The 25,843-nt window shown below is 43.0% G+C and overlaps 1 protein-coding gene and 1 long non-coding RNA gene across 10 annotated transcripts in view; one reads left to right on the top strand and one right to left on the bottom strand.

Annotated features, from left to right (window-relative positions):
- Positions 1–8: 8 nt before the first annotated feature.
- Positions 9–25,191, top strand: LOC145862608 (uncharacterized). The gene is made up of 3 exons (XR_014382122.1): positions 9–528; positions 15,932–16,058; positions 23,093–25,191. It is a non-coding gene; the product is annotated as an uncharacterized LOC145862608 (long non-coding RNA).
- Positions 4,659–25,843, bottom strand: part of LOC106582716 (transcriptional enhancer factor TEF-5) — a 40,694-nt gene continuing 19,509 nt past the window's right edge. For 2 of the 9 annotated variants that reach the window (XM_014166077.3, XM_014166078.3), the window contains 13 exons: positions 19,180–19,244; positions 18,604–18,666; positions 18,416–18,478; positions 16,248–16,259; positions 12,276–12,404; positions 12,063–12,106; positions 11,862–11,918; positions 10,973–11,037; positions 10,424–10,560; positions 10,055–10,228; positions 8,878–9,021; positions 7,072–7,224; positions 4,659–6,852 (listed from right to left, as the gene is read on the bottom strand). In XM_014166077.3, the coding sequence (XP_014021552.1) occupies positions 6,739–6,852; positions 7,072–7,224; positions 8,878–9,021; positions 10,055–10,228; positions 10,424–10,560; positions 10,973–11,037; positions 11,862–11,918; positions 12,063–12,106; positions 12,276–12,404; positions 16,248–16,259; positions 18,416–18,478; positions 18,604–18,666; positions 19,180–19,244 (1,220 nt within the window). In that variant the 3' untranslated portion in view covers positions 4,659–6,738. The remainder of the gene's footprint in view (positions 6,853–7,071; positions 7,225–8,877; positions 9,022–10,054; positions 10,229–10,423; positions 10,561–10,972; positions 11,038–11,861; positions 11,919–12,062; positions 12,107–12,275; positions 12,405–16,247; positions 16,260–18,415; positions 18,479–18,603; positions 18,667–19,179; positions 19,245–25,843) is intronic. The other 7 variants (XM_014166081.3, XM_014166082.3, XM_014166079.3 and 4 more) reach the window with 7 other exon arrangements.

Raw genomic sequence — 25,843 nt, forward strand, 5'->3', positions numbered from 1 at the left:
TTTGGATTGGTGGACACATCTCAAGCTTGTAATTTTGGGTGGAATATTCGATGAGGGTTGTTGACGTCAACCACCAGTATTCAATGGAGAGAGAGATGCTACGCGACTAGCCTCGTGTCATTAATATGCATAGCTATCTCGAAACAACTCCGGTATAAAGTGTTTTTTTCTCAAAACTGTCGTGATGTCACGTGTCCTACTTATATTAGTACACTCGTAACATCGTAAGCATTACGAAACCTACCCCAGTATTTGTGGGTTAGAGATGTCGTGAATGTATCTTCTCTAAAAAAATCCAAATTTACAAGCGCCCGAAAAAAAATGACTTTTCGGCACCGCCAATGTAGGCCTAAATCCCTCATTACTGCCACGCACAGGTCGGAAGTCTACAACAGCTCAATACATTGGAGGTGCCGAAGAGGATTGTTTTTGTTTGCTTGTACGTTTTTATTCAGAACGTTTTTGGAAGTACATACTGGCTGTACTGGGAGTAAATGAAGATAGTTGCTCAGCGAAACTTCATATTTGGTGAGTAACAAAAGTATATTGACATTATAATGCTTGCGGAACTGTCTAATAGAGCCCCACAGTAGCGGTGCCATAATACCCATAAAACCCTGCGGTCAAACGGGAAATTGTTTCATTCCTTTTCCCACCATAAATGTTTCCCATAGGGGATTTTAGAAACACTTAAAGTAAGGGCTCTGTTTTGTTTAGGTTTACCCTGGCATGAGGTTTTGATAACCATGTAAATCTCTTGGACAAGGTTACTTATCAATATATTCGGGGCGGCAGGTAAGTGGTTAGAGTGTTTAGCCAGTAACCGAAAGGCTGCTGGATCTAGTCCCTGAGCTGACAAGGTGCAAAGCTGTCGTTCTGTCTGAACAATGACAGCCTACTGTTCCCCAGTAGTGTCATTGTAAATAAGAATTTATTCTTAACTGACTTGCCAGGTTAAATAAAGGTTACATATTCGGCTCTTTACTTTCATATTCGAAACTGCTACTTAGCATTAAAGTAGCCTTCATGTAAGACTAAAAATCCCACAAAGGTCCTGCACGTTGTCTCCAGCTGAAACCTTCGCTGAACAGGTATTGTGTCAACTTAAAACTTGCAGTTCACACAATTGCAAATTTATTCATTACTACATTTAGCTAACATTAGATAGTTAATCCAGAGATTCTTACCTTTGCCTCGCGTTGGCAGTCTCGTCCAGATCACTATGGTATTTGTAGTTCTTCGATAGCCACATTAGCAGCCAATTAGCATTTCATTTCTTTGCGGGTAAACGCAACTATATTGTTTAAAATCACCTTGTCCTAGAGATATTTACATGGTTATCAAAACGTCACACCAGGGTAATACTACACCAAACACAGCTCTTATTTGAAGTGTTTCTGACATCCCCTATGGGAAAAACGATTGGAACCATTTTCCTGTTTGGTTGCTCTGGTTTTATGGGTATTTTGACTCATACTGTGGTACTCTATGGGAGTTTAAATCATTGCTTCCTGTGCGTGTTTCCAGTAGTTTCCACAGCCACAAAGTACCCTTTATTGGAACTATAATATGCTTTTTGGTCTTAATTTAAGGTTAGGAATAAGATAAGCAGTGTGGTAAGGTTGGGTATAAAGTTAGATTTTAAGAAGAGAAATGGTTGAAATAGGCAAGGTTTAGGACTTGGTGGCTGTGGTAACTACTGGTGACCCCATGAGAAGAGACACTTCATAGTCTGCTCATCGTCGCCACGTTCAAAACTACTGGGAACTCGGTAATCCCCAACTTCTGACTTCAGTGTGTTCAAGAAAACTGGGAAGGGGGGGGGGGGGGAGCTCAGACCGGGAAAAATCGTTTTGAACGGTCATTCAATGCGGAATTCCGCGTCAGAAACTCTGTCATCTTTCTAGACCACGTCACTGACGTCATGATTTGACTTAATTTTTTCAAGAGTTCCAAAAACTTCTGGGACACTGTAAAGTCCATGGAGAATAAGGGCACCTCCTCCCAGCTGCCCACTGCACTGTGGCAAGGAAACACGGTCACCACCGATAATCTGCGATAATTGAGAATTTCAATAAGCATTTTTCTACGGCTGGCCATGCTTTCCACCTGGCTATCCCTACCCCGGTCAATAGTCTTGTGCCTCCCACAGCAACTTGCCCAATGCCTCCCTCATTTCTCCTCCACCCAAATCCAGATAGCTGATGTTCTGAAAGAACTGCAAAATCTGGACCCCTACAAATCAGCCGGGCTAGACAATCTGGATCCTCTCTTTCTAAAATTATCCGCCGAAATTGTTGCAACCCCTATTACTAGTCTGTTCAACCTCTCTTTCGTATTGTCTGAGATCCCCAAAGATTGGAAAGCTTTCGTGGTCATCCCCCTCTTCAAAGGGGGAGACATTCTAGACCCAAACTGTTACAGACCTATTTCTATCCTACCCTGCCTCTCTAAGGTCTTCGAAAGCCAAGTTAACAAACAGATCACCGACCATTTCGAATCCCACCGTACCTTCTCCGCTATGCAATCTGGTTTCCGAGCTGGTCATGGGTGCACCTCAGCCACGCTCAAGGTCCTAAATGATATCATAACCGCCATCGATAAGAGACAATACTGTACAGCTGTATTCATTGACCTGGCCAAGGCTTTCGACTCTGTCAATCACCACATTCTTATCGGCAGACTCAACAGCCTTGGTTTCTCAAATGACTGCCTCGCCTCGTTCACCAACTACTTCTCAGATAGAGTTCAGTGTGTCAAATCGGAGGGCCTGTTGTCCGGGCCTCTGGCAGTCTCTATGGGGGTGCCACAGGGTTCAACCCTCGGGCCAACTCTTTTCTCTGTATACATCAATGATATCACTCTTGCTGCTGGTGATTCTCTGATCCACCTCTATGCAGATGACACCATTCTGTATACATCCGGCCCTTCTTTGCACACTGTGTTAACTAACCTCCAGACGAGCTTCAATGCCATACAACTCTCCTTCCGTGGCCTCCAACTGCTCTTAAATGCAAGTAAAACTAAATGCATGCACTTCAACCGATCGCTGCACACACCTGCCCGCCCGTCCAGCATCACTACTCTGGACGGTTCTGACTTAGAATATGTGGTCAACTACAAATTCCTAGGTGGCTGGTTAGACTGTAAACTCTCCTTCCAGACTCACATTAAGCATCTCCAATCCAAAATTAAATCTAGAATCTTCCTATTTCGCAACAAAGCATCCTTTACTCATGCTGCCAAACATACCCTCGTAGAATGGACTATCCTACTGATCCTTGACTTCGGCGATATCATTTACAAAATAGCCTCCAACACTACACAGCAAATTGGATGTAGTCTATCACAGTGCCATCCATTTTGTCACCAAAGCCCAATATACTACTCACCATTGCGACCTGTATGCTCTTGTTGGCTGGCCCTCGCTTCATATTTGTCACCAAACACACTGGCTCCAGGTCATCTATAAGTCTTTGCTAGGTAAAGCCCGCCTTATCTCAGCTCACTGGTCACCATAGCAGCACCCACCCGTAGCACGCACTCCAGCAGGTATATTTCACTGGTCACCCCCAAATCCAACTCCTTCTTTGGCCGCCTTTCCTTCCAGTTCTCTGCTGCCAATGACTGGAACGAACTGCAAAAATCACTGAAGCTGGAGACTCATATCTCCCTCACTAGCTTTAAGCACCAGCTGTCAGAGCAGCTCACAGATCACTGCACCCCTGTACATAGCTCATCTGTAAATAGCCCATCCAACTACCGTTATTTATTTTGCTCCTTTGCACCCCAGTATCTCTACTTGCATACTCATCTTGTGCACATGTTTTAATTGCTATATTTGTAATTATTTTACCACTATGGCCTATTTATTGCCTTACCTCCCTTATCCTACCTCATTTGCACACATTGTATATAGACCTTTTCTATTGTATTATTGACTGTTTGTTTATTCCATGTGTAACACTGTGTTGTTGTTTGTGTCGCACAAACAGGTCGCAGTTGTAAATGAGAACTTGTTCTCAACTACCCTACCTGGTTAAATAAAGGTGAAATAAAAAAAGTTGTATTAAAAGCATCATAACGCACAGACACTGAGGCAGACTTGACCTACGCATCTGGCCTGTGTCTGTGCTTGCACCTCTGAGAATCTGGGGTCATTTATTTTCCCTAAAAGGCTGTCAAACATTGATTTCTCCAGTCAGTGCATACAAATAGTATAAAAGACTGTATCTTGACAATATACCTGAATAAAGCCTACTCCACAGGTGGTTGGTGGCACCTTAATTGGGGAGGATGGGCACGTGGTAATGGCTGGAGCGGAATCGGTGGAATGGTATCAAATACAACAAACACATGGTTTCCAGGTGATTGATGCCATTCCATTTGCTCCGTTCCAGCCATTATTGTGAGCCGTCCTCCCCTCAGCAGCTTCCACTGGCCTACTCATATGGGCCTACTCTTGTGTTTGTCCTTGTCCTCAAGTAGCCTACGGAATTGTGAAATTACATCATAGTTAGAAATGTGACAGAGGACCAAGGGAAGTATACTATACAATATATTGCACATGCAATGACTATTTAAACAGTATAACAATGGTGCCATCTACAATAGTTAAGAGACAATGTATCTAATCTGGAAAGAACTGCATTGACCACTCAAATTACAAACATGTTTTAATGGGTTTTCTGGGGGAAAATGGCCCCAAAGGCACAATGCGTCTTTTATTGTTAGATTATACATATTTTTTGATTGGATTATATAATACAACCCCCCTTACTTCGAAGATAACATACAAAAATGCAATGCACAATTGGTAACCAAGGCCACAGTAAACCACCTATTAACCAAAAAAAACTTGCCCACACCATTCAGATTATGATACATAACATCTCATCATCAATGTCAACAAAAACACGTTTTCAACGGATGCATATGGCTTCCAATGAATGTCAAAAAAAGAAAACAACAAACAAAAATATGAATTATGATAATAAACAAAAAAGGGCCTGTAAAAAAAGGTACAATTGAGACATCCGCTAGTAAAGATTAAGCAGTCATTTTAAATCTAGCTTTTGAAGTATGACATTCAAATCCTGGTGTACTAAATCCACCATACAAAGTCTGATGTATGAATTCTTCTGACAGAAGCCCAGTGAACCATCCAAGGCAGAGACCATCCCCTATCTAGATCCATGGGATGACAGTTATCTTGTCTTTAGTATAAAGTTTAGCTCAGCAATACTTGTAACACCTCCATTGCCATGGCAAAGGATAAACACATAGCCCAGCCCAGCCCTCCCACCATTCGTTTCAATATAAATAACAATCAATGGTCACACACCACAGCACAGAGAGGATAGGTCTTTTTTTAGAAACATAAAAGCTTTTTTTCATTGGCCGATGGCATTGACAAATTGAGAGTAGAATTTCTTGAGATAGCTTTTGTTTTTATTGGTTACATTTACAAAAGATAAACTTCTCTTACATCATGTAGGCCTACAATCAGACTAAATGTGAAATACATCAATTGGGATTTCTCAAATGGGGAGATTGGATAAGAAAACCTGGAGTTCTTACATTAGTTGAACTCACCCTTACATTTGGTCAGTTACAATTTGGCAAGTTCTAATCGGGCGAATTCTCAAGCCATGTTTTTAAGAAAACAGTGTTGAATCCCCTCCACTCTAAGAGAACAGCTATAGTCTCTGTGCCGAGTTAAAGTTAATCACAAATATAAACACGTCCCCAAAATACTCCTATGTAACACATTCCTGTAGCATCCACTGACTCACAGTACAGAAACAGTTCATTTCAATATCATAACTAAAGGCAGAAAATAAACATATTTGTTGCTTCACCCTTTCTTGATATTTTAAGTGCACCACAGCACATAGATGTGTTGTTGTCTAGACCCAATAAGCCAAGGGTTTCGAAACTGAATGATCTGATCGTGCTATCCCCTTACTGTACATGTGGACTGCAGCCAAACTTGTAACCATTCATGACAACACATCAATTGAAAACAATAAGAGTTTCATTCATCTCTGTCCGTAACACAATGTGCCTGGATAAGAAGTGTGCTTCAAGGATCTAGATAAGGGTGAACTGCATAGTAATGTTCAGTTTCCAATTAATTGATGCATGTACATCTGTCTGGTTTCTTCTGTTTATTTAAAGACAAGAGGTAGTAAATAAGGCATTCCAGAGAGGCTGGCAATCAATCAATACTTGTCTTTGGAGAAAGGCACTTGGCTAACGTCCTATCTAATTTATCAACACCACTCGGTCGGAAATTTCTACTTTTTGATTATTTTGGGTTTGTTCTTCTTCGATGGTCCTTGTAGCTGTACCGTTCCAATCTATACACTTATTCCCATATTGCTTAGAGTGTGTTCCCTTGGAGACAACTCTCTTAACCTTGTACACCTTCTCATTCCCTCAGTGAAGACATCTCAAGCCACTGTACATTTTATTGTCATTACCAATATGACCCACTTTGTCTTAGCACATTTAAATATATGGTTAATAAGTTGCCTTTCCTGTCTGTTGAGACTTCATCCTTTTTCCTATTTTACCAAAACATGTGTGGAAGTATAAAATCTGTTCATGTCAGTTCATTCTAACGTCGTTTTGAATGTTTCTTGGCAGTTGAGCAGTCTGTGTGTACTGTACAGATTGTGTCACGCAGTACTTTGGAAGCCGATTCCCAAACCTCCCTGCAGAACGGTGGGTGGGTCAGTCTTTGACAAGCCTGTAGACGTGGTACTGTGCCCCGTGTTCACTCGTTGAGACCTCAAACACAAACGCTATACACAGCAAGGTCTCCTGAGTATCACGGTTTGTCACCACCTGAAGGAGGAAGCGTGTCAAAATTAGATAAGAAACATGATCCAGCTATGGTCTTGCAGCAGGTGAAAGTCAGTAAATATCATCAATTATTCAATTAGCAAAGCAAAACAACATGAGGTCAAAAACATATCACCCAGCTATTGTCCTATGACCACGGTTGAAATATCAGTGCATTGCCAAATTGTAAGTTAGTTAGTATCTTGCAATGCAGTATGTTACCTGAAGGATGGTAAAGTTTTCCAGAACACTATTCATCATGTATTTTTCTGGCAGGTGTTTGAGCTTGTGGATGAAGTTGATCATGTACTCGCACATGGGAGAGCGGTGGATCCTGTAGACACACTTCCCTCCTTCCATTCGGGCGTACTCCGTCTGAAATTCACACACACACAGATTTTAAAACTCTTACCCAAAACAGCAAACAATCTTAGTTGAAGTAAATACAGTTTACATACACTTAGGTTGGAGTCATTAAAACTAGTTTTTCAACTACTCCACAAATGTCTTGCTAACAAACTATAGTTTTGGCAAGTCGGTTAGGACATCTACTTTGTGCATGACACAAGTAATTTTTCCCAACAATTGTTTACAGACAGATTATTTCACTTATAATTCACTGTATCACAATTCCAGTGGGTCAGAAGTTTACATACACTAAGTTGACTGTGCCTTTAAACAGCTTGGAAAATTCCAGAAAATGATGTCATGGCTTTAGAAGCTTCTGATAGACTAATTGGCATCATTTGAGTCAATTGGAGGTATACCTGTGGATGTATTTCAGGGCCTACCTTCAAACTCAGTGCCTCTTTGCTTGACATCATGGGAAAATCAAAAGAAATCATCCAAGGCCTCAGAAAAAAAATTGTGGAACTCCACAAGTCTGGTTCATAATTGGGAGCAATTTCCAAACGTCTGAAGGTACCACTTTCATCTGTACAAACAATAGTACGCAAGTATAAACACCATGGGACCACGCAGCCGCCATACTGCTCAGGAAGGAGACGCATTCTGTCTCCTAGAGATGATCGTACTTTGGTGCGAAAAGTGTTAATCAATCCCAGAACAACAGCAAAGGACCTTGTGAAGATGCTGGAGGAAATGGTCTGATGAAACAAAAATAGAACTGTTTGGCCATAATGACCATCGTTATGTTTGGAGGAAAAAGGGGGAGGCTTGCAAGCCGAAGAATACCATCCCAACCGTGAAGCACGGGGGTGGCAGCATCATGTTGTGGGGGTGCTTTGCTGCAGGAGGGACTGGTGCACTTCACAAAATAGATGGCATCATGAGGATGAAAAATCATGTGGATATATTGAAGCAACATCTCAAGACATCAGTCAGGAAGTTATAGCTTGGTTGCAAATGGTTCTTCCAAATGGACAATGACCCCAAGCATACTTCCAAAGTTGTGGCAAAATGGCGTAAGGACCACAAAGTCAAGGTATTGGAGTAGCCATCACAAAGCCCTGACCTCAATCCTATAGAAAACTTGTGGGCAGCACTGAAAAAGTGTGTGAGAGCAAGGAGGCCTACAAACCTGACTCACCAGCTCTGTCAGGAAGAATGGGACAAAATTCACCCAACTTATTGTTGGAAGGCTACCCGAAACATTTGACCCAAGTTAAACAATTTACAGGCAATGCTAACAAATACTAATTGAGTGTATGTAAACTTCTGACCCACTGGGAATGTGATGAAAGAAATAAAATCATTCTACTACTCATTCTTAAAATAAAATGGTGATCCTAACTGACATAAAACAGGAAATATTTACTAGGATTAAATGTCAGGAATTGTGAAAAACTGAGTTTAAATGTATTTGGCTAAGGTGTATGTAAACTTACGACTTCAACTGTATAATATATACAGTATAGTTTCTGAGAGTAAATTGACACAATTTAATTCCCATTTCGTTTAACCTTAATCTAACCAGTTAAGTCACTTAAGTGCCACTCCTAATTTACCATGACGGCCTGACAGCTGTTTTTGTGACCATAATGCATACCCAGTTGAAAGTGGCCTCACCTCTACTTTCTCGACCACCTGTTTGCCGAATGAGCAGACTTTGGTGGAGACGGTGATGGTCATGTTCTCAGAGCTGCTGTATTGGCTGCTGACTCCATAGAAGGAGCCTGGACCGTCCTGCATGCCACTGCTGTTAAGATCCGCCTGCAGAGAGGACACACAGGACGAGTCAGATTAACGCTCAGCTAACAGGCCTAAACCCTCAAATGTATTTTTTTTCTTATTCTACTCTAAATGAGAGAATAATCAAACCACCAAAAGGGACTGTGTGAGTGTGACAGTGTAGGTTTAAATGTGTGAAAGATTTATTTTTCTGCTTTTCAACTATGTTTTCAATCCACACATTTCTCTGTAAAGCAGGGATCCTCAACTAGATTCAGCTGCAGGTTGATTCCGATTTTTATTTTTATATTTTTTTCGAGCTAATGGTCGGGGGCCGACACATAATTACAAATAATTTGTAGACTGCAAGAAGCCCAAACAGATACTATTTGACTAAAACATAATTTCAAACCTTGCTTACATTTGTATACGATCACACCTGTCTATTATACTGTACTTGGGAACAGATTTTCAAAATTCGGTGTGTACAAAACATTAGGAACACCTTCCTAATATCGAGTTGCAACCCCTTTTGCCCTTAGAACAGCCTCAATTCATTGCGGCATGGACTCTACAAGGTGCCGAAAGCGTTCCACAGGGATGCTGGCCCATGTTGACTCCAGTGCTTCCCACAGTTGTGTCAAGTTGGCTGGATGTCCTTTGGGTGGATGACCTTTCTTGATACACACGGGAAACTGTTGAGCGCGGCACCTACTACCATACCCTGTTCAAAGGCACTTACATCTTTTGTCTTGCTCATTCACCCTTTGAATGGCACACATACACAATCCATGTCTCAAGGCATCCATGTCTCAAGGCATCCAATCCATGTCTCTTCCCCTTCATCTACACTTATTGAAGGGGATTTAACAAGTGACATCAATACGGGATCATAGCTTTCACCTGGATTCAACTTTGGGGACCAAATAAACTACCCAAGGGACAAATTCGGGCCGCCAGTTTGGGAACCCTGCTGTAAAGCATTCAAGGTGAGGATCAAATAATAGTAAAAGTGATTTGTCAAACCATCAGTAATAAATACAACAGTGAGAAAGATGACGTCATAATTACCCACCCAAAATTTGACTAGGAAAAAGGCATTCTGGGGGCCTTTCTCATAAAGCTCTTTGAGTCCGCCTTTCTTCTCTGGGAACTTGTCGTAGATCTGCCTGATGTCCACTGCCTCCAGCAGAGGGTCGCTGTACGAGGGGTTGGTCTGACCAATGTGGACAAACAGGTGTTTGCTGTACTGCAGGGTGGAGAGACAGAGAGAGAGATGGTCAGACCAGCTGCGATGACAGAAGTCTAGCTTGGCCATACTGAGTTAGTGCTAGACATAGTCTGGCTCGTCTGACTATGTGTACCGTAAAAACAAAGGCTTTTATCTGCAATTAGGACTGTTTGGTTAATGTGGTTGGGTGCTGTTGTTGGTTTGGTGACTCACGTTGTCAGGGTCCCTCTGCATCTCCATAAAAGCAGAGTACTCTAGCATCCGCAGCTTGGAGGAGGCGATGGTCCGGTCCTGCCACACGGGTACTGCCGTAGCAGCCGGGGGGAGGGGGGGTGCCAAGGGTTCATAGGCTTAGAGAGAGAGACAGTCAGGCTGAGGTCTCAGAAGATGTTTAATTTCTGCATTAATGTTAAGCACCATATTGCTGATGTGTATGTTATATTGGGGCGGCAGGTAGCCTAGTGGTTAGAGTGTTGGCCCAGTAACCGAAAGGTTGCTGGATCGAATCCCCGCGCTGACAAGGTAAAAATCTGTCGTTCTGCCCCTGAACAAGGCAGTTAACCCACTGTTCCCCGGTATGCTGTCATTGTAAATAAGAATTTGTTCTTAACTGACTTGCCTAGTTAAATAAAGGGTTAAATATTATTACATTTTTTTAAGCTAGTTTCATTTCTGGCATCTTGGGACTGGTCTCAGTTGTAAAACATATTTTTAGAAATCATGAATGAATGGAGATAAATTAAATTGGGACTCTATACTCACTTGATATAGGTGGGGGGGCAGGGCCTGGTAGGTTTGGGTATGGGGACTGTGCAAAAGGTTTGATACTGAAAGAGATCGATCGTAACATCACATCATTGTTACTGTACATTTAGGAGTCAAACTTTTCAATATTCCTTATCCAACTCTTAGTTGAAAAAACACATTTCCAAAAGTGACATTCCATGTGAAACCTGGTTATGCTAGTGGCATGTGGCTTTGGGCTTCATTGGCATGTCAGACAGACGTGGATCCACAGTGTTATGACTAGTGTCTCAACATAGGCATGTGTCTGTGGCTGCACCAGCTAGGTGTAAGTCCACCTCTGCTTAACTCTGTCATATTGCAATACGCCATACACTTAGTGATGCTATTTACATACTCTGATTGGTTCATTGATTGATCGATTTAATTTGATAGATGTTTGTTGTCCTTCATGGGGACATTCTCTGCTCATTTGTGACACTCTTCATTTCAGAGGGATGCTTGAGAGTGTCACACCAACGTTCCCAATGGGCCAATTCCGTACAAATCCATGTGCTTTTTCTGTGTGCAAGTAATGCTTTGAAGTCAATGGAAGAGTTTCTTTAAATTTGGAATGACAAACATGAATATGGAAGTTAGGTGATGTCAGGGACTGATTCTGTTGCCAGTTTGTCTTGAAATCGCCCTTTTGTGTGACGTTTTTACATCACGAATGGCTTTGTGATTTACATTCCAAATGGTCAGAACGGAACGACGTTCCAAACAAATCCGGCATTGTGATTGGTCTTCTCGCTCTCAGACGTGAAGCCGGCTGTGGCCTGTTTGTCGAATGAGTGCAAGAGCAGGAAGCATACTGAAGCAGAGTTAGTGCTGCCTTGTGCTATAGCTGGACCAGGAGGGAACTTACGCATAGCTGTTGCGGCCAAGCCCAGGAATCCTTCCCGGGTTGAGCTCTAGAACCAGCCTGATGTGCACAAATGCGATCCGTTAAACGTGCCAAAGAGAACCCACCACTCCACTCACACCAAGTGTCAATCAATCAATCAAATGCATAGTCCAAACATACAACCTGAACCTGTCACTCAACAGATAGTTAAGTCATACTCACTCCTGAGAGGGGCCAGGTTGTCCTGGGATAGGGCCTGGCCAAAACTAAGGCGAAGATGACAGAATCAGATGCTCAGGTAATGTACTTTACTGTACTGTTTTCACATAGCCTACATCAATTACTAGTATAACAATAATGTTTAAATACTTGTAAATAGTGTCAATGCAGACAGAGCAATCATTGAAATCTCAAACCCAGTGTAGAAGGGCTCACCCTGGCTTGCGGTGGGTAGGGAGAATGGGGCAGCGGGGGCAGCTGGCTCTTGATCAGGCTTGGCGACACAATCTGAGCTGACGACAGAGCAGCCATGTTCTGGAGAGCCTTGTCTTTAGACGCCTGGTCCTGTGGACGAGAAGGGAGAGGTGAGGGAGATGCACCACTAGGGGGCAGTCTAATACCTAGTACATACACTGAGTGCGCAAAACATTAAGGACACCTTTTCTAATATTGAGTTGATTTAAAAAGCGACATCCAATAAAGGATCATAGCTTTCACAGGTATTCACCAGGTCGGACTGTCATGGAAAGAACAGGTGTTCTTAATGTTTTGTACACTGACGTGACATAACTACTAGGCTAGTTACAGTGCCCCAAGAGAAACACAGTTGGTTTAATAGTCATACAACAGTTACAAATAAACTCAGCAAAAAAAGAAACATCCTCTCACTGTCAACTATTTTCAGCAAACTTAACATGTGTAAATATTTGTATGAACATAAGATTCAACAACAAACAAACTGAACAAGTTCCACAGACGTGACTAACAGAAATGGAATAATGTGTCCCTGAACAAAGGGGAGGGGGTCAAAATCAAAAGTAACAGTAACTTGTGTGGCCACCAGCTGCATTAAGTACTGCAGTGCATCTCCTCCTCGTGGACTGCACCAGATTTGCCAGTTCTTGCTGTGAGATGTTACCCCACTCTTCCACCAAGGCACCTGCAAGTTCCCGGACATTTCTGGGCGGAATGGCCCTAGCCCTCATCCTCTGATCCAACAGGTCCCAGAGGTGCTCAATGGGATTGACATCCGGGCTCTTCGCTGGCCATGGCAGAACACTGACATTCCTGTCATGTAGGAAATCACACACCGAACGAGCAGTATGGCTGGTGGCATTGTCATGCTGGAGGGTCATGTCAGGATGAGCCTGCAGGAAGGGTACCACATGAGGGAGGAGGATGTCTTCCCTGTAACGCACAGCGTTGAGATTGCCTGCAATGACAACAAGCTCAGTCCGATGATGCTGTGACACACCGCCCCAGACCATGACGGACCCTCCACCCCCGAATCGATCCCGCTCCAGAGTACAGGCCTCGGTGTAACGCTCATTCCTTCGACGACAAAAGTGAATCCGACCAGAGAGACAAAACCGTGACTCGTCAGTGAAGAGCACTTTTTGCCAGTCCTGTCTGGTCCAGCGACGGTGGGTTTGTGCCCATAGGTGACGCTGTTGCCGGTGAGGACCTGCCTTACAACAGGCCTACAAGCCCTCAGTCCAGCCTCTCTCAGCCTATTGCGGACAGTCTGAGCATTGATGGAGGTATTGTGCGTTCCTGGTGTAACTCGGGCAGTTGTTGTTGCCATCCTGTACCTGTCCCGCAGGTGTGATGTTGGGATGTACCGATCCTGTGCAGTTGTTACATGTGGTCTGCCACTGCGAGGATGGTCAGCTGTCCGTCCTGTCTCCCTGTACCGCTGTCTTAGGCGTCTCACAGTACAGACATTGCAATTTATTGCCCTGGCCACAGTCCTCACGCAGATGAGCAGGGATCCTGGGCATCTTTCTTTTGGTGTTTTTCAGTCAGTAGAAAGGCCTTTTTAGTGTCCTAAGTTTTCAGAACTGTGACCTTAATTGCCTACCGTCTGTAAGCTGTTCGTGTCTTAACGACCGTTCCATAGGTGCATGTTCATTAATTGTTCATGGTTCATTGAACAAGCATGGGAAACAGTGTTTAAACCCTATACAATGAAGATCTGTGAAGTTATTTGGATTTTTACAAATGATCTTTGAAAGGCAGGGTCCTGAAAAAGGGACGTTTCTTTTTTTTTGCTGAGTTTATTACTACTATCACAACATTTATACTGTAATCTAAAATGATCGGAGCTTTTTATGTACTCTCATTAGGCTCTTAAATAAACATACAACAGATCTGAGTCTCGAAAATGAACACTTTTGCAGCAACTACGTTTGGAGTACTACTTGGCTACAGTCACTGAAAAGAAGCCGTGAAGAGAACATCGATATACTGGTATGATTAATTGTACCATTCAACAATGAGCAGATGAAAAGGCTTTCAAGCCACATAATCAAACAGAACATTCCAGGAGTCACATGATTCTAATTTAGTCGAGACCTCGAAGGAAAGCATCCTTCAGAAAGAGTTTGTCTCTGAGAAAATCTCGTTGATGCCACCACTCTTTTATTATGGAAAAAGACAGAATAGAAAATATGACTGCAATAGAAAAAATTCCTGTTTCATAACACAGACCTAATGGCTGCATTGACAAATACACTGCACTGTATTTGGTCAGATTGCAATGGGTATGATTGTGATTGATTTGCCTGGAATGTTCCGCTGATTGTAATTGCCAGAGATATAAAAATCAAGCGTAGATGGTTATGGTTAAGCTTGGCATGTTTGTACCTGGACATTCAAGAGCATTCGGCCCTACTTGTACGTTTACCCCAACAATAATGCTTCAACGTCACTTTCGGTGTGCGTCTCACAACTTCCACAGATCCAGTATCTGACACTGTATAGCAATATCACGAAACTTGTGTCACGGCACAAAGTACATAGGGGACAGTTAAGTTGCACTACACTCCCCACGATTATTTGGTATGGGAGCTGTGAATTAAACTGATATCAGGACCCCTGTCAGAAATAAAGAGATGGGGGGGGGGGTGTAAAGTGGATCAAAAAGGCCAAAGCCTTTTGGGGTAGTTGCACAGTGATGAGAATGTGAAATTTCCTAGGGTGAGAAACAGCATATCCTACATTAGCCTTGTTGGATAGTATTACTACATGTCTTGAAATGGGAATGAAATGTGTCTGTAAAGGCAGAAGAAGGCTGACCTAAAGAGTTTTCAAATGCAAAATCTTTAGTGTAAACGAGGTCAAATGAAAGTTACAAAAACACAGGTTGTGTGTGGAACAGGTAGTGGTGATTTGCAGTGCAGTATAATTAAGCAATAAGGCCCAAGAGGGTGTGTTATATGGCCAATATACCATAGCTAAGGGATGTTCTTAGGTTACGACGCAACGCGGAGTGCCTGGACACAGCCCTTTATCCGTGGTATATTGGCCATATACCACAAACCCCCGAGGTGCCTTATTGCTATTATAAACTGGTTACCAATGTGATAAGGAGCAGTAAAAATAAATGTTTTGTCATACCCATGGTATACGGTCTGATATACCATGGCTGTCAGCCAATCAGCATTCAGGGCTCGAACCACCCAGTTTATAACTGACTATAGACACCGGCAACGTTTGTTTTCTCTACATTATTACAATGTACTGTGATGATTCTAGCACTAAATGGTGTAAGTGCATCCCTAGGTTAAGTTGTACAGTACACATTGGTGGTGGATGGGGTCTTATAATATAAAGCTCCCTGAACATAAGCGCTACATAAATGCTTTGCCTCAGAATTGGACAAGAAAATCACAGTGAAATGAATTCCAATATTATCTAAGTGATGCTCAATGGAATCAAAGCGTGATGTTTATCCGAAAATGTTTCTGTTTTGGCGTGCAGGTTTGACCATGCCTTAACGTTCTCTTGGATCACAATAGCCTATGGACATGGAACTGACATGAAATGTTTGCTAATGCTGCTGCAAACCTTCCTTGTGTTTATGTATTTAGCAGACACTGAACAAGCGTTACAAAGAAGGCCTGGCTTGTGAGAGGAAAGTATATCTCAGAAGACGCAGCCCTCGGAGAAGCAGAATCCCCCTGCACAAGCAAGCTGCTCAGTGTTTAGCACAATCAGGTACAATGCACAGCAATGTGGTTCCAAGCACACACATTCCCGATTTTCTTTTTTTCCCTAAGCATTTCTTTATTATGGGATAGCAGTGGGGTTGGGTTGCCATGCCAGCAGAGGGCATTAGCAGAGTGGACAATGCACTGGCACCACCAAGCAGGGGGGAAGCAAATCGCAAAAGTCAAATCCACTTACCAAATTCATGGCCTGAATCAAAGGAAAGAGAAACGATTAGTATACACATCTAACTGCATATACCTAAACGGATATGCTGATAAACTATGGGCTTGCTTATAGGCTGTGTCAGTACATACTAAATACAGTAACAATAAAGTTGAAGATGTACTGTAGGCCACTAGGATGTTGAAATAAACATTTTCTTAGCCCTGAAGAAAAGTTCCGTGACACTTTAACAAAAAGACAACAGGTAGAATGCATTATGATGCACTCAAATGCATTGTAAGACTTCACAATGACTTAGTATCATCTCCTTTTGAGCCTGTCGAATGTGTGTATATATATATATATATATATATATATATATATATATATTTATAATATATATATTTTTTTTTTCTCCATACAAAGGCAGAACATAGTACGAGTTAATAATTAAACATCATAAGCACTTATAACAAGTAATCATTTATTATATCTTTTGGTTCTTAGTTTGCGAGCTGCAGATATGTCACATCAGTAAACTCAATACAAAGACTAGAGCAGAACACGATACCAACTATGGCATTACTTACATAGTTCTAGCTAAATAACCTAGAAGGAGCCATGAATAATACAAGGGAAAGCAACATCGAAGGGGAGCTGAATTTAACTATTGGACAGGAACTACGCAAGTAGGGACAATCATGTAGGGAATATCCCCCTCATGGAGAAAAAAAAAAATGTCCAAACATTGGGTTGGTTCAAATAATGGGGGTTCCCTATCTTATCAGATTCTCTCTACTAGATACGGTCAACTAGAATACCTCCTAAGTCTTAATAAATAGAGAAGTCAAGGTCCAATAAACTTCCAATAAAGGCAAATGGTGAACTACCAATTGCATTTTTGCTAAATGATTCATTAACACACTTTAACACAATTTCCTCAGACACACTATTGTATTTAAAAAAAATATATTTAACCTTTTATTTTACTAGGCAAGAATAAATTCTTATTTACAATGGCCTACCAGTGAACAGTGGGTTAACTACCTTGTTCAGGAGCTGAACGACAGATTTTTAACCTTGTCAGCTCGGGGATTCCATCCAGCAACCTTTCGGTTACTGGTCCAACGCTCTAACCATTAGGCTACACGCCACCCCAAAACGTGGATTCACTTTGTGTTATGTTTGCAGTTGTTTTAGGGTTGAGGGATAGATTAAAGACCTAGAGTTGGATGAGGATTGCTATAACAAACACCTGCCTGCCATCCTCCAATGGACGAAAGGCAAGTGGCATATATTCTGCTGAATATAAGCTTAGAAACATCAAAGGAGAATCAGGTTCAAGGAATAGGTTACACTCAATATGGTCTAGAAATAGAAGTAGTAGAAGTGGAATGGAAGTATACAGCTAACACAGTTCTAAGCATACTGCTCTAGTAGTGTAAACATGCATGCAGGTTTCAATATAACATTTAGCTCTAGGTCTTTGCATACAGTTAGAGTAGTTAACTCTCATACAGGAGGACATTCCAATAGATCCAATGGAGATTGGGGTCAGAGCGGAGAGAAGGGTTGAAGGCAGAGGAAGAGCTGAGGAAAGCCTATCGGCAGAAGCATGGCTGGCATAGGTACAGTAGGGACAGACGTGGAGCTGTAGCGACAAGGCCATCATGTGCCAACACCTTTCACCATAGACAGATCATACTGCTCACAGCATTGCTCTAGGCTACACCACAGGCTGAGTTACTGTATACATGACAAGCAGTAGAATGAAGCTGGCTCATGCTATAATATAATTTCTTTACAGCTTTGTACTGTACTAAACGTTGAGATGTATTGCAATGGTCAAAAGATGACCATGTTTTTAGCCTGTAGCTCTCTGTGCCGTGCATGCATGGTAGCTACTAGCTTTAGCATGGTAGCTACTAGCTTTAGCATGGTAGCTATTAGCTTTAGCTAAGTTCACTATTCTCTCCCAAACACGTTAGCCTATATGATGACTCATGCAGTGACCTGAAGCCCATACACTCCTATGCAGACTGAGAGTCTCGTACTGTACTGTTTGCCACTACTGGTATTTTCTAGTCATGGAGCACCAATCCATGTATGGCTGTAATGGGAACTAAAATGGAGCTAATTGGTTAGCGCAAAGCAAAGCCTTGACCAGCCCCGCCCTGCCCAGCCCGCAGAGAAGCGCATACCTTCAGCTTTGACTGGATCTCGCGAGATTTTCTCCGGGCGAGAACTTGCAAATGGCTAGAAACCTGCAGAGGAGAAGAGCCAAGAGGGAAAGAGAAAAGGAGACAGAGAGAAGAGAAGAGAGGCCATAACCAAAGAGGAAAGAGATGCCCAGTCACAGTTGGCTGGAGGACCGTTCGGTAGCACCTACCTTGATACCCGCTTGGTATTCTCGAACTTTCTTCCGTGCTAACACCTGTATGTGACTAGATACCTAAAGGGGTGCGAGACAGTTAAGCATCATAGAGCATGCACACGCACACAGACACACACACACACACACACACACAGATGTATGTCTGCTAGTTCGCTCACTCACTCACTCGCGCGCACGCACGCACAAACACACACAATATTATACAGATACTCAAACATTAAGTTAATGCAATTCACACGCTACTCTAAAAAATATATAGATGGATATATATTTTGATTTGTGTTGGATGGTGTTCACTGTCTTCAATACAAATACGAAAGACAGTCAAATCTAATTTCTACAAACTAAAAGTACACAGTTGGCCGAGTTCTTACTGCAAAACATATTTGTTTAGTTCCCAGTTTCTAAATGTTAAAGCTGCAGTAAATCTAACATGTCTTGTAGTTTCTCCAGCCTTAAGACTTCTAACAATAAATTGAGGTAAAATGAAGTCATTATAAATGTTTGAGTCTGAATGGTTAATTGTTTTAATCAGCCCATTGCTCTAAAATAAAAATCTAATATTGATACCTGTTTTCTTGTGCGGGTTTTGCCTGTCCTCAGCTTGATGTACCTGGCTATCAACTCATTGCGACCTGGAATAGGGAGTAGAAGAATTCCATGAAAAATACAGCATGCAAAAGAGACAAATCTGATTTAGGCATTCATTTGTGAAACATTGGCTTTTCTAGATCTGGTACACAAATAATCAAGGAGTGGGCACTGATCTATGATCAGCTAAGCATTTTCCACCCTAGGTTGTTCAGATTTGGAAAGAAAAGACTGATCCTAGATCTGTGTCTATGTGCAACTTTTATCATGGCTCCGGATAAAAGTTGCCCATGATTCTACACAACAAACACAAGGTGGAGCTAAAGGTATGCTGCTAAATATCTACAGGGGCTGAACAAAATACTAGGTGAAGCACACCATTCATCTCCCAAAAGGTGGTTCTTAGGAACCACACAGATTACCCAGCCTTTCAGTCAGTGGGTGAACATTCCTATATACCACTGACACTGGGACATGGCTAGCATAGTTTTTTTAAAGAGGCATATAATACAACTGCAACGGACTGTTTCAACAGCTTTTTTTTTCATTTCATTAGCGTGTTTGACTTTTAGATCATGCGGTTACATAATTACAGACGCAGTACTTGAAAAACGTGTTCTCTCTTTTTATTTATTTTTTATTGTAACATCTACACTCGACATTCTGCACAAACAGGTCAGCAGAGAAGTGCCTTCTATTCTTGGCTTTAAAGGCTTTAGTCCTGACAGATGATAGGGGCTTCAAAAGGGTTACTTTTATTTGAATGCAACTTCTCTGGATGTTTTTCAAATGAGAGAGCAGCAGAACAATGGAATCTGTCAATGCTCTAAGCAATTAGTATTTACCAGCCTTGTCTGGTCATGTTTGTTGGATTTGCCCGGTACAGTTTGTGTATCTTTGTCCTAGGTAAGGAAGTCTGCATTTCAAAACATCCAATTTTGACATTTGCTGATTGGTAAGATAAATTATTGGAATTTTCCCCAAGAGGGTCGATGTGAATGTGCATCAGTGTGTGTGTATGTGAAAGAAGGAGAGAGAGAAATAGAGGAAGAAAGAGAGACAACAGCTGTACCATCATGAATAATGACTCCCTCACTCACTGAGAGTAACTGAGAGCTAGCCATGAGTTCATTACACTTCTCTCTAAAACACACACACACACACACACTCTCAGTCCAGGTTATGAACAAAGGACAGCTAAAGCTTCACATTATCGCAAACCAAGGATAAAAAAAGCCTGTGACAGGCCAGACCAACTGACTTCAGACAGCACCGCAGACATAATGACAGGAGAAAAGCTAACATTGTGCCTTTTTCACACACTCCTTGGCCCTTGGCCTCCTTTAGGCTCTGCTCTGCTTGGTGTAATTACTCCTTCTCCCTTCTCTCTCTCTCCAATGAGCAGAGTTTAGCTGAGCAGGCCTCTCTCTCTCTCTAATGACCAGAGTTTAGCTGAACAGGCCTCTCTCCCTCTCGCTCTCTCTCTCTCTCCCCAATGAGCTGAGCTTAGCTGAGCAGGCCTCTCTCCCTCTCGCTCTCTTTCTCCAATGAGCTGAGCAGGCTTCTCTCTCTCCAACATCTCACTCTCTCTCCATTAAGCTGAGCTTAGCTGAGCAGGCCTCTAGCTTCCTCTCTCTCGCCATCTTCCTCTTTCTCGCCATTGAGCTGCCTGGCCTGCCGATACTGAATTGCAGCAGTCAGCCAGTCAGATAGCCAGCCAGCCAGCCAGCCCTCTGCCTCTCCCCCAGGCTCAGGAGGGACACGCCTGCCCCAGCGCCTCCGCATTCTTAGCATTCCTCCCAGCTTGTCACATCTGTGCTAGCCAGTCTGATTGGCCAGGGCCCTGCGAGCGCAGCCAGTGCCTGTAAGGACTGCGGACACATGCATGCGCACAGCGCTAAGCTAATGGGCTTCACGTCCAAGGGTTGGTTGGCAGGGCTGTGGGAGAGGGTGGGGTGAGGGGACGGTATTGGAGCGGGAGGTATGGGGGCGGGTGGGGGGGGGTGGCAGCTGAGGGTATAATTCTGGAAGGAGACACAAAGCCATAACTGTTTTTGCCAAAAACTGCCACCTGGCATCAAGGCCGCCCACACGCCACACACCCCTCACTTCCCAAAACAACCCATGCGTGTGACCCCTTACCCAACGGACAGTAACACCTGCCACTGACCGTCGCAGTCAGGAGGTGGGAGAGAACAATTATAACCCCCCCTACCCCCTGGCCTGGCCCACTGACCCCTACTCTCCTTAGCCCAACTGCTACTCTCAATCTCCTGGACTGAGGGAGCAGTGGAACTAACTAACATGCTGACCATACCGGCTGCGTGCGCGCGCCATCGTGTGCATGTTGATTTTGTCTATCCCCACCAGATGCGTTCATGACACGCAGGTTAAAGTACCAAAAACCAACTATATTATTTGGGGACAGATCGAAACACACACGACTGTTGCTAGGTAATTTGTCCTGTGAGATAAACATTGGGTTGTTGTTTTCTTTTTTTGTTGCTGGATCTTTGTAGAATTGGGAAAACCTAGTTAGTTTTTAGTTCATTTGATTAATCTCTCCTCGTTCATCATTGTTCTTCTTCTGTGGATTTTAGATAGCGGTTGGCAACCAACTTTAAGGTGTGGACCTCGTTCATCTTTCGATCACCCTCATGGCTATATTCTTGTAAAAAGCGGTGGGAAAGGCAGGAATTGCAGCACGTCAAGCGTCTAAAGTAGAACCTGTCTACACAGACATGCGCGAGCAGTTTGGATGAAATGATTGAATAACATGCATGTGTACATTTTATTTTTCAAAGCTTGCGCACGCAACGCGACTGGTGTGGTCCGCATGTAATTGCTTCTAAAAATCCGTGCCATCCGTACTGAAAACAGATTGTCAGCACAAAAATAACGGGACTTGAGCTTAATTTACAGAGGCTGTTCTAAGAAATGGTGTGTTCTGTGTGTCTTCATTAAATGTTGTAACTAACTTGGGTTGAAAACCATGGAATAAGCTTGTCTTTTGCCTGGCCTGACATGACTATTGCAAAGTAGAAGATTGGGTTTGAGAGGCAGGCTGGCTAAGCCTGTTCAGACTAGACAGAGGGGTCAGCTAGGCGGAAGGAAAGGGGCCTCCTAGGCCCCAAGTCAGGTGGTGGACAGGTTGGCACACACAACACACACACACACACACACACACACACACACACCACCGAGAAACACAACTGGTGCACACACACACAGAGGATGGAGTTTTTGTACATCTTCCTCTCTCTCCTTCCTATCTCTATCGCATCTCCCCCCACTCTTCCTCACCCTGTTTACCATCACCTCTCTCTGTCGCTCTCTCAGATTGCTCAACACCCACTCAGTGCAGTTTGCAGAGCCCCGCGGGCTGACTTTGCTGTGCTTAACCTCTTCCCTGCCAGGACACGCCTATCCTTTTCTTTTACTGCCTGTCCACTGGAATTTTCCACTTCCACACTGAGATGGGGAGCGGAGGTAACTCACTGCTGCACTGTCCCTCCCTCCCTCCTGCTGTCTCTTATCAAGCTCGCTCTCTCTCGCTCCATAACTCTCTCCCACCTTTCACATTGAGGTAATACTAAATTGCTAACATACTGTTCGGCCATCACAGAGAACATGCCTGACATTTCAGCTAGAGGCTAACAGGGAAACACCAGGCCCTCTCAGTCATCACACGCTTCTCTCCTCTCCCATCTATCAAACTGATGCATAGTATAGAATACTCATCCACCCACTGCAGCTTATATTACTCTGTCCTTCTACTAACTCTGTTCATGCAATGAACCCATCGCTCATTCCTGGCAGCTCACAAAGGTCACTAAGAGACATGAGCTTCCCTCCAGCGCCTCATTTGCTGTTTTTTTCCCTTCTTACCCAGGCTCGGCGAGGCGGAGGTGTGCTCAGGGCTTGGCAAAGTCTTCCTCCAGCGCTAACACAGGTGAACAACATGTCAGTAGTGCCCCACCACAAAACAAGACAGGCCACTTTTTTTTTTTACACACTCATCCACCAAAGATCCCTGTCTTCCACCTGTCTGTCCCCTTAAAACCCGCTGGGTGCTCAGTTGCCCCAACAGACACAGACACATGGCCTGGCATCTATGTTCCTACCATTTTGTGGGTTTTCTACTTATTGATTTATTTTTATTTTTTATTCCACATTCTGTTTTCCATTTCAAGGTCATCTGACATTCTGACCATTGAGGAAATCTGGTCAATTCTGAGCGCCACATGATACCCGAGGTTAATAGTCATCACGGAATACCAAGGTTTCCCACAAGAACATTCCTTGTGGAAAAATCCAGATGTAATTCCCAATGGTAGGAATAATGATGACTTGCTTGGTTTTGGAGGCCACGGTGTTAGGCTAGCAGCGCTCCCCCAGTCTGAGACTGTGAAGTAGAAAGCGTTACACGCAGTGCAATCGTTAAAATTCCCCCGGCCTCACGTCAGGGCAGGATTTAGATGTCTGAGGTCATCGCCTTGTGAGAAGGCTTCTTCAGGGACGGGGGCATGCCTCGGCGCTGCCAGAAGGGCCTCAGATGACTGGATAGGGTGTTTACTGCACTGGAAAAAAGCAGGCGCTGTTTTTGACCTCTACTGGGGGTCCTGACACTGTGCTGCAAAGGGAGGAAACACACTGTGGGGTTGACCTGCCACTTCTGTTGTGCTCGTTTTCTGACAAACAATATTGAGCTATAGGCTCTGAACACTCACTGTCCTGCCAAACCAGGAGAAGGGCCGCCATCTTGCTTTCCCATTATAGTCCCTTCAATAGACTCAAGGGAAGGTCAATAGACAGACTGGTCAAACCATGGCAATGTTGTCAGAGCAAACAGTGCAGTTCTGCACTGCAATAAATGCGTTATCGCTAATAGGCAATACATAAACAAATTCACAGACACATGGAAGTGGTGCTAAACTGGTCCATTCTCATTCTAAGAACCTCTTACCAAGTAAGCCAAATATGAAATAGCATTTAGCCGCAGGTCCCTCTGACATATAGCCAGGTCACTGAATATGCTCATAAGCTAGCTAGCCATCCAGTCAAATCAGATATCGTTCAAATGACGTAAATGGAACTGGTGGCAGACTCAACACCACAGGCGAGCTAATCAGAACTCTGGCCTTGTTTAGACCCCAGCCAGCTCAGCCTATGATACTGGTATGTTCTCTGAAACAGCCCAGAAACGCAGCTAGTACAGCGGCAGCTAGTACAGCAACAGATAGCACAGCGGCAGCTAGCAGCTGAGTCATCTGAGGTATGTGTGTGTCTATCCACTAACATTAAAATCTCTCAGATCCCAAAGAATTAGATTCCTGACAGACGCATGCTAAAACATTCCATTTGACAACAGCAAGGACAGAAAAACAACACAGTCATGAAAAGAATCCCCTAAACATATAGTCTTGAAATACTTTCTGATAGAAGTCAATGGTGGATTTAAAAAGGTTGACGGTACAGGCTTTGATTAAACTTTGAGACATTAACAATAATTAAAGGACTTGCACAACTGGACTTGAGGAGGAGACCCGGTCTATATCATGCTGGTGAACATAACATTGTTCCCCAAACCAAAAGATGTTTCGTGAGGAGAATGTGAAGTCAAACCCCCTGAATAAGCCTCATCTCAGCCCGTGCCCCATGCATTTCCTGACGATTCACATTTAAATTTGTTTTAGGTCCTCCTTGGCTGTCTGATTCAAACCAGCAGCCCAGCCTGCTGAGGCCCTTTTTTCTCACCCATCAGAGGGAGAGAGTGGGAGATCAAAATAACTTAAGACAAATGCAGCCAGTTTCTAACACCTGGATCTTTCATGATTCTAAACCAGCAACTTGCCAATTCCTCCATCTGGATGCAGAGGAATTCAGCACCTAAATTGCTCTCTCCACCTGCGATTTAATGAACATGCTGGTGGAGGAAATAGCTTAGACCCCTAAAGGACCTTGTGAAGGATTAAAACGCTTTTTAACGTGTTTTTGTTTCCATGGTTTGATTTATGGCGTTGAGATAATCATTGCAATGCTGTCCAACTGGTTCAAGAAGCAGCAAAAGCTACTCTTGAGACCAGGTGAGCATGACTACTTATTGTAAGAAGCACCTTAGTGTTAGACTGACATGAGTCTAATGAATGGCACTTGGTTTTGCTGCATAAGCAGAGAGCAGGTTTTGCCAGTGGTGGAAAAAGTACTAAATTGTCATACTTGAGTAAAACTAAAGATACCTTAACAGAAAAAGACTCAAGTGAATGTCACCCAGTAAAATACTACTTCAGTAAAAGTAAAAACATATTTGGTTTAAAATATACTTAAGTATCAAAAGTAAATGTAATTGCTAAAATGTACTTAAGTATCAAAAGTAAAAGTATAAATAATTTCAAATTCCTTATATTAAGAAAACCAGACAATTTTCCTGTCAAAATGTAACAAGTTTTTTTGGGTGTCAGGGAAAATGTAGGGAGTAAAAAGTACATTATTTTCTTTAGGAATGTAGAAGTACAATTAAAAGTTGGAAAAATATATAAATAATACCCCAAGAAACTACTTAATAGTACTTTCAAATATGATTACACCACTGGGTTTTGTCACTTTCCTAATTCACAGTAGGCTGCAGATGTACTGTACTGCA

The sequence above is a fragment of the Salmo salar genome, chromosome 22 (assembly GCF_965601325.2).
Source record: "Salmo salar chromosome 22, fSalSal1, whole genome shotgun sequence".
Classification (NCBI taxonomy): domain Eukaryota; kingdom Metazoa; phylum Chordata; class Actinopteri; order Salmoniformes; family Salmonidae; genus Salmo; species Salmo salar.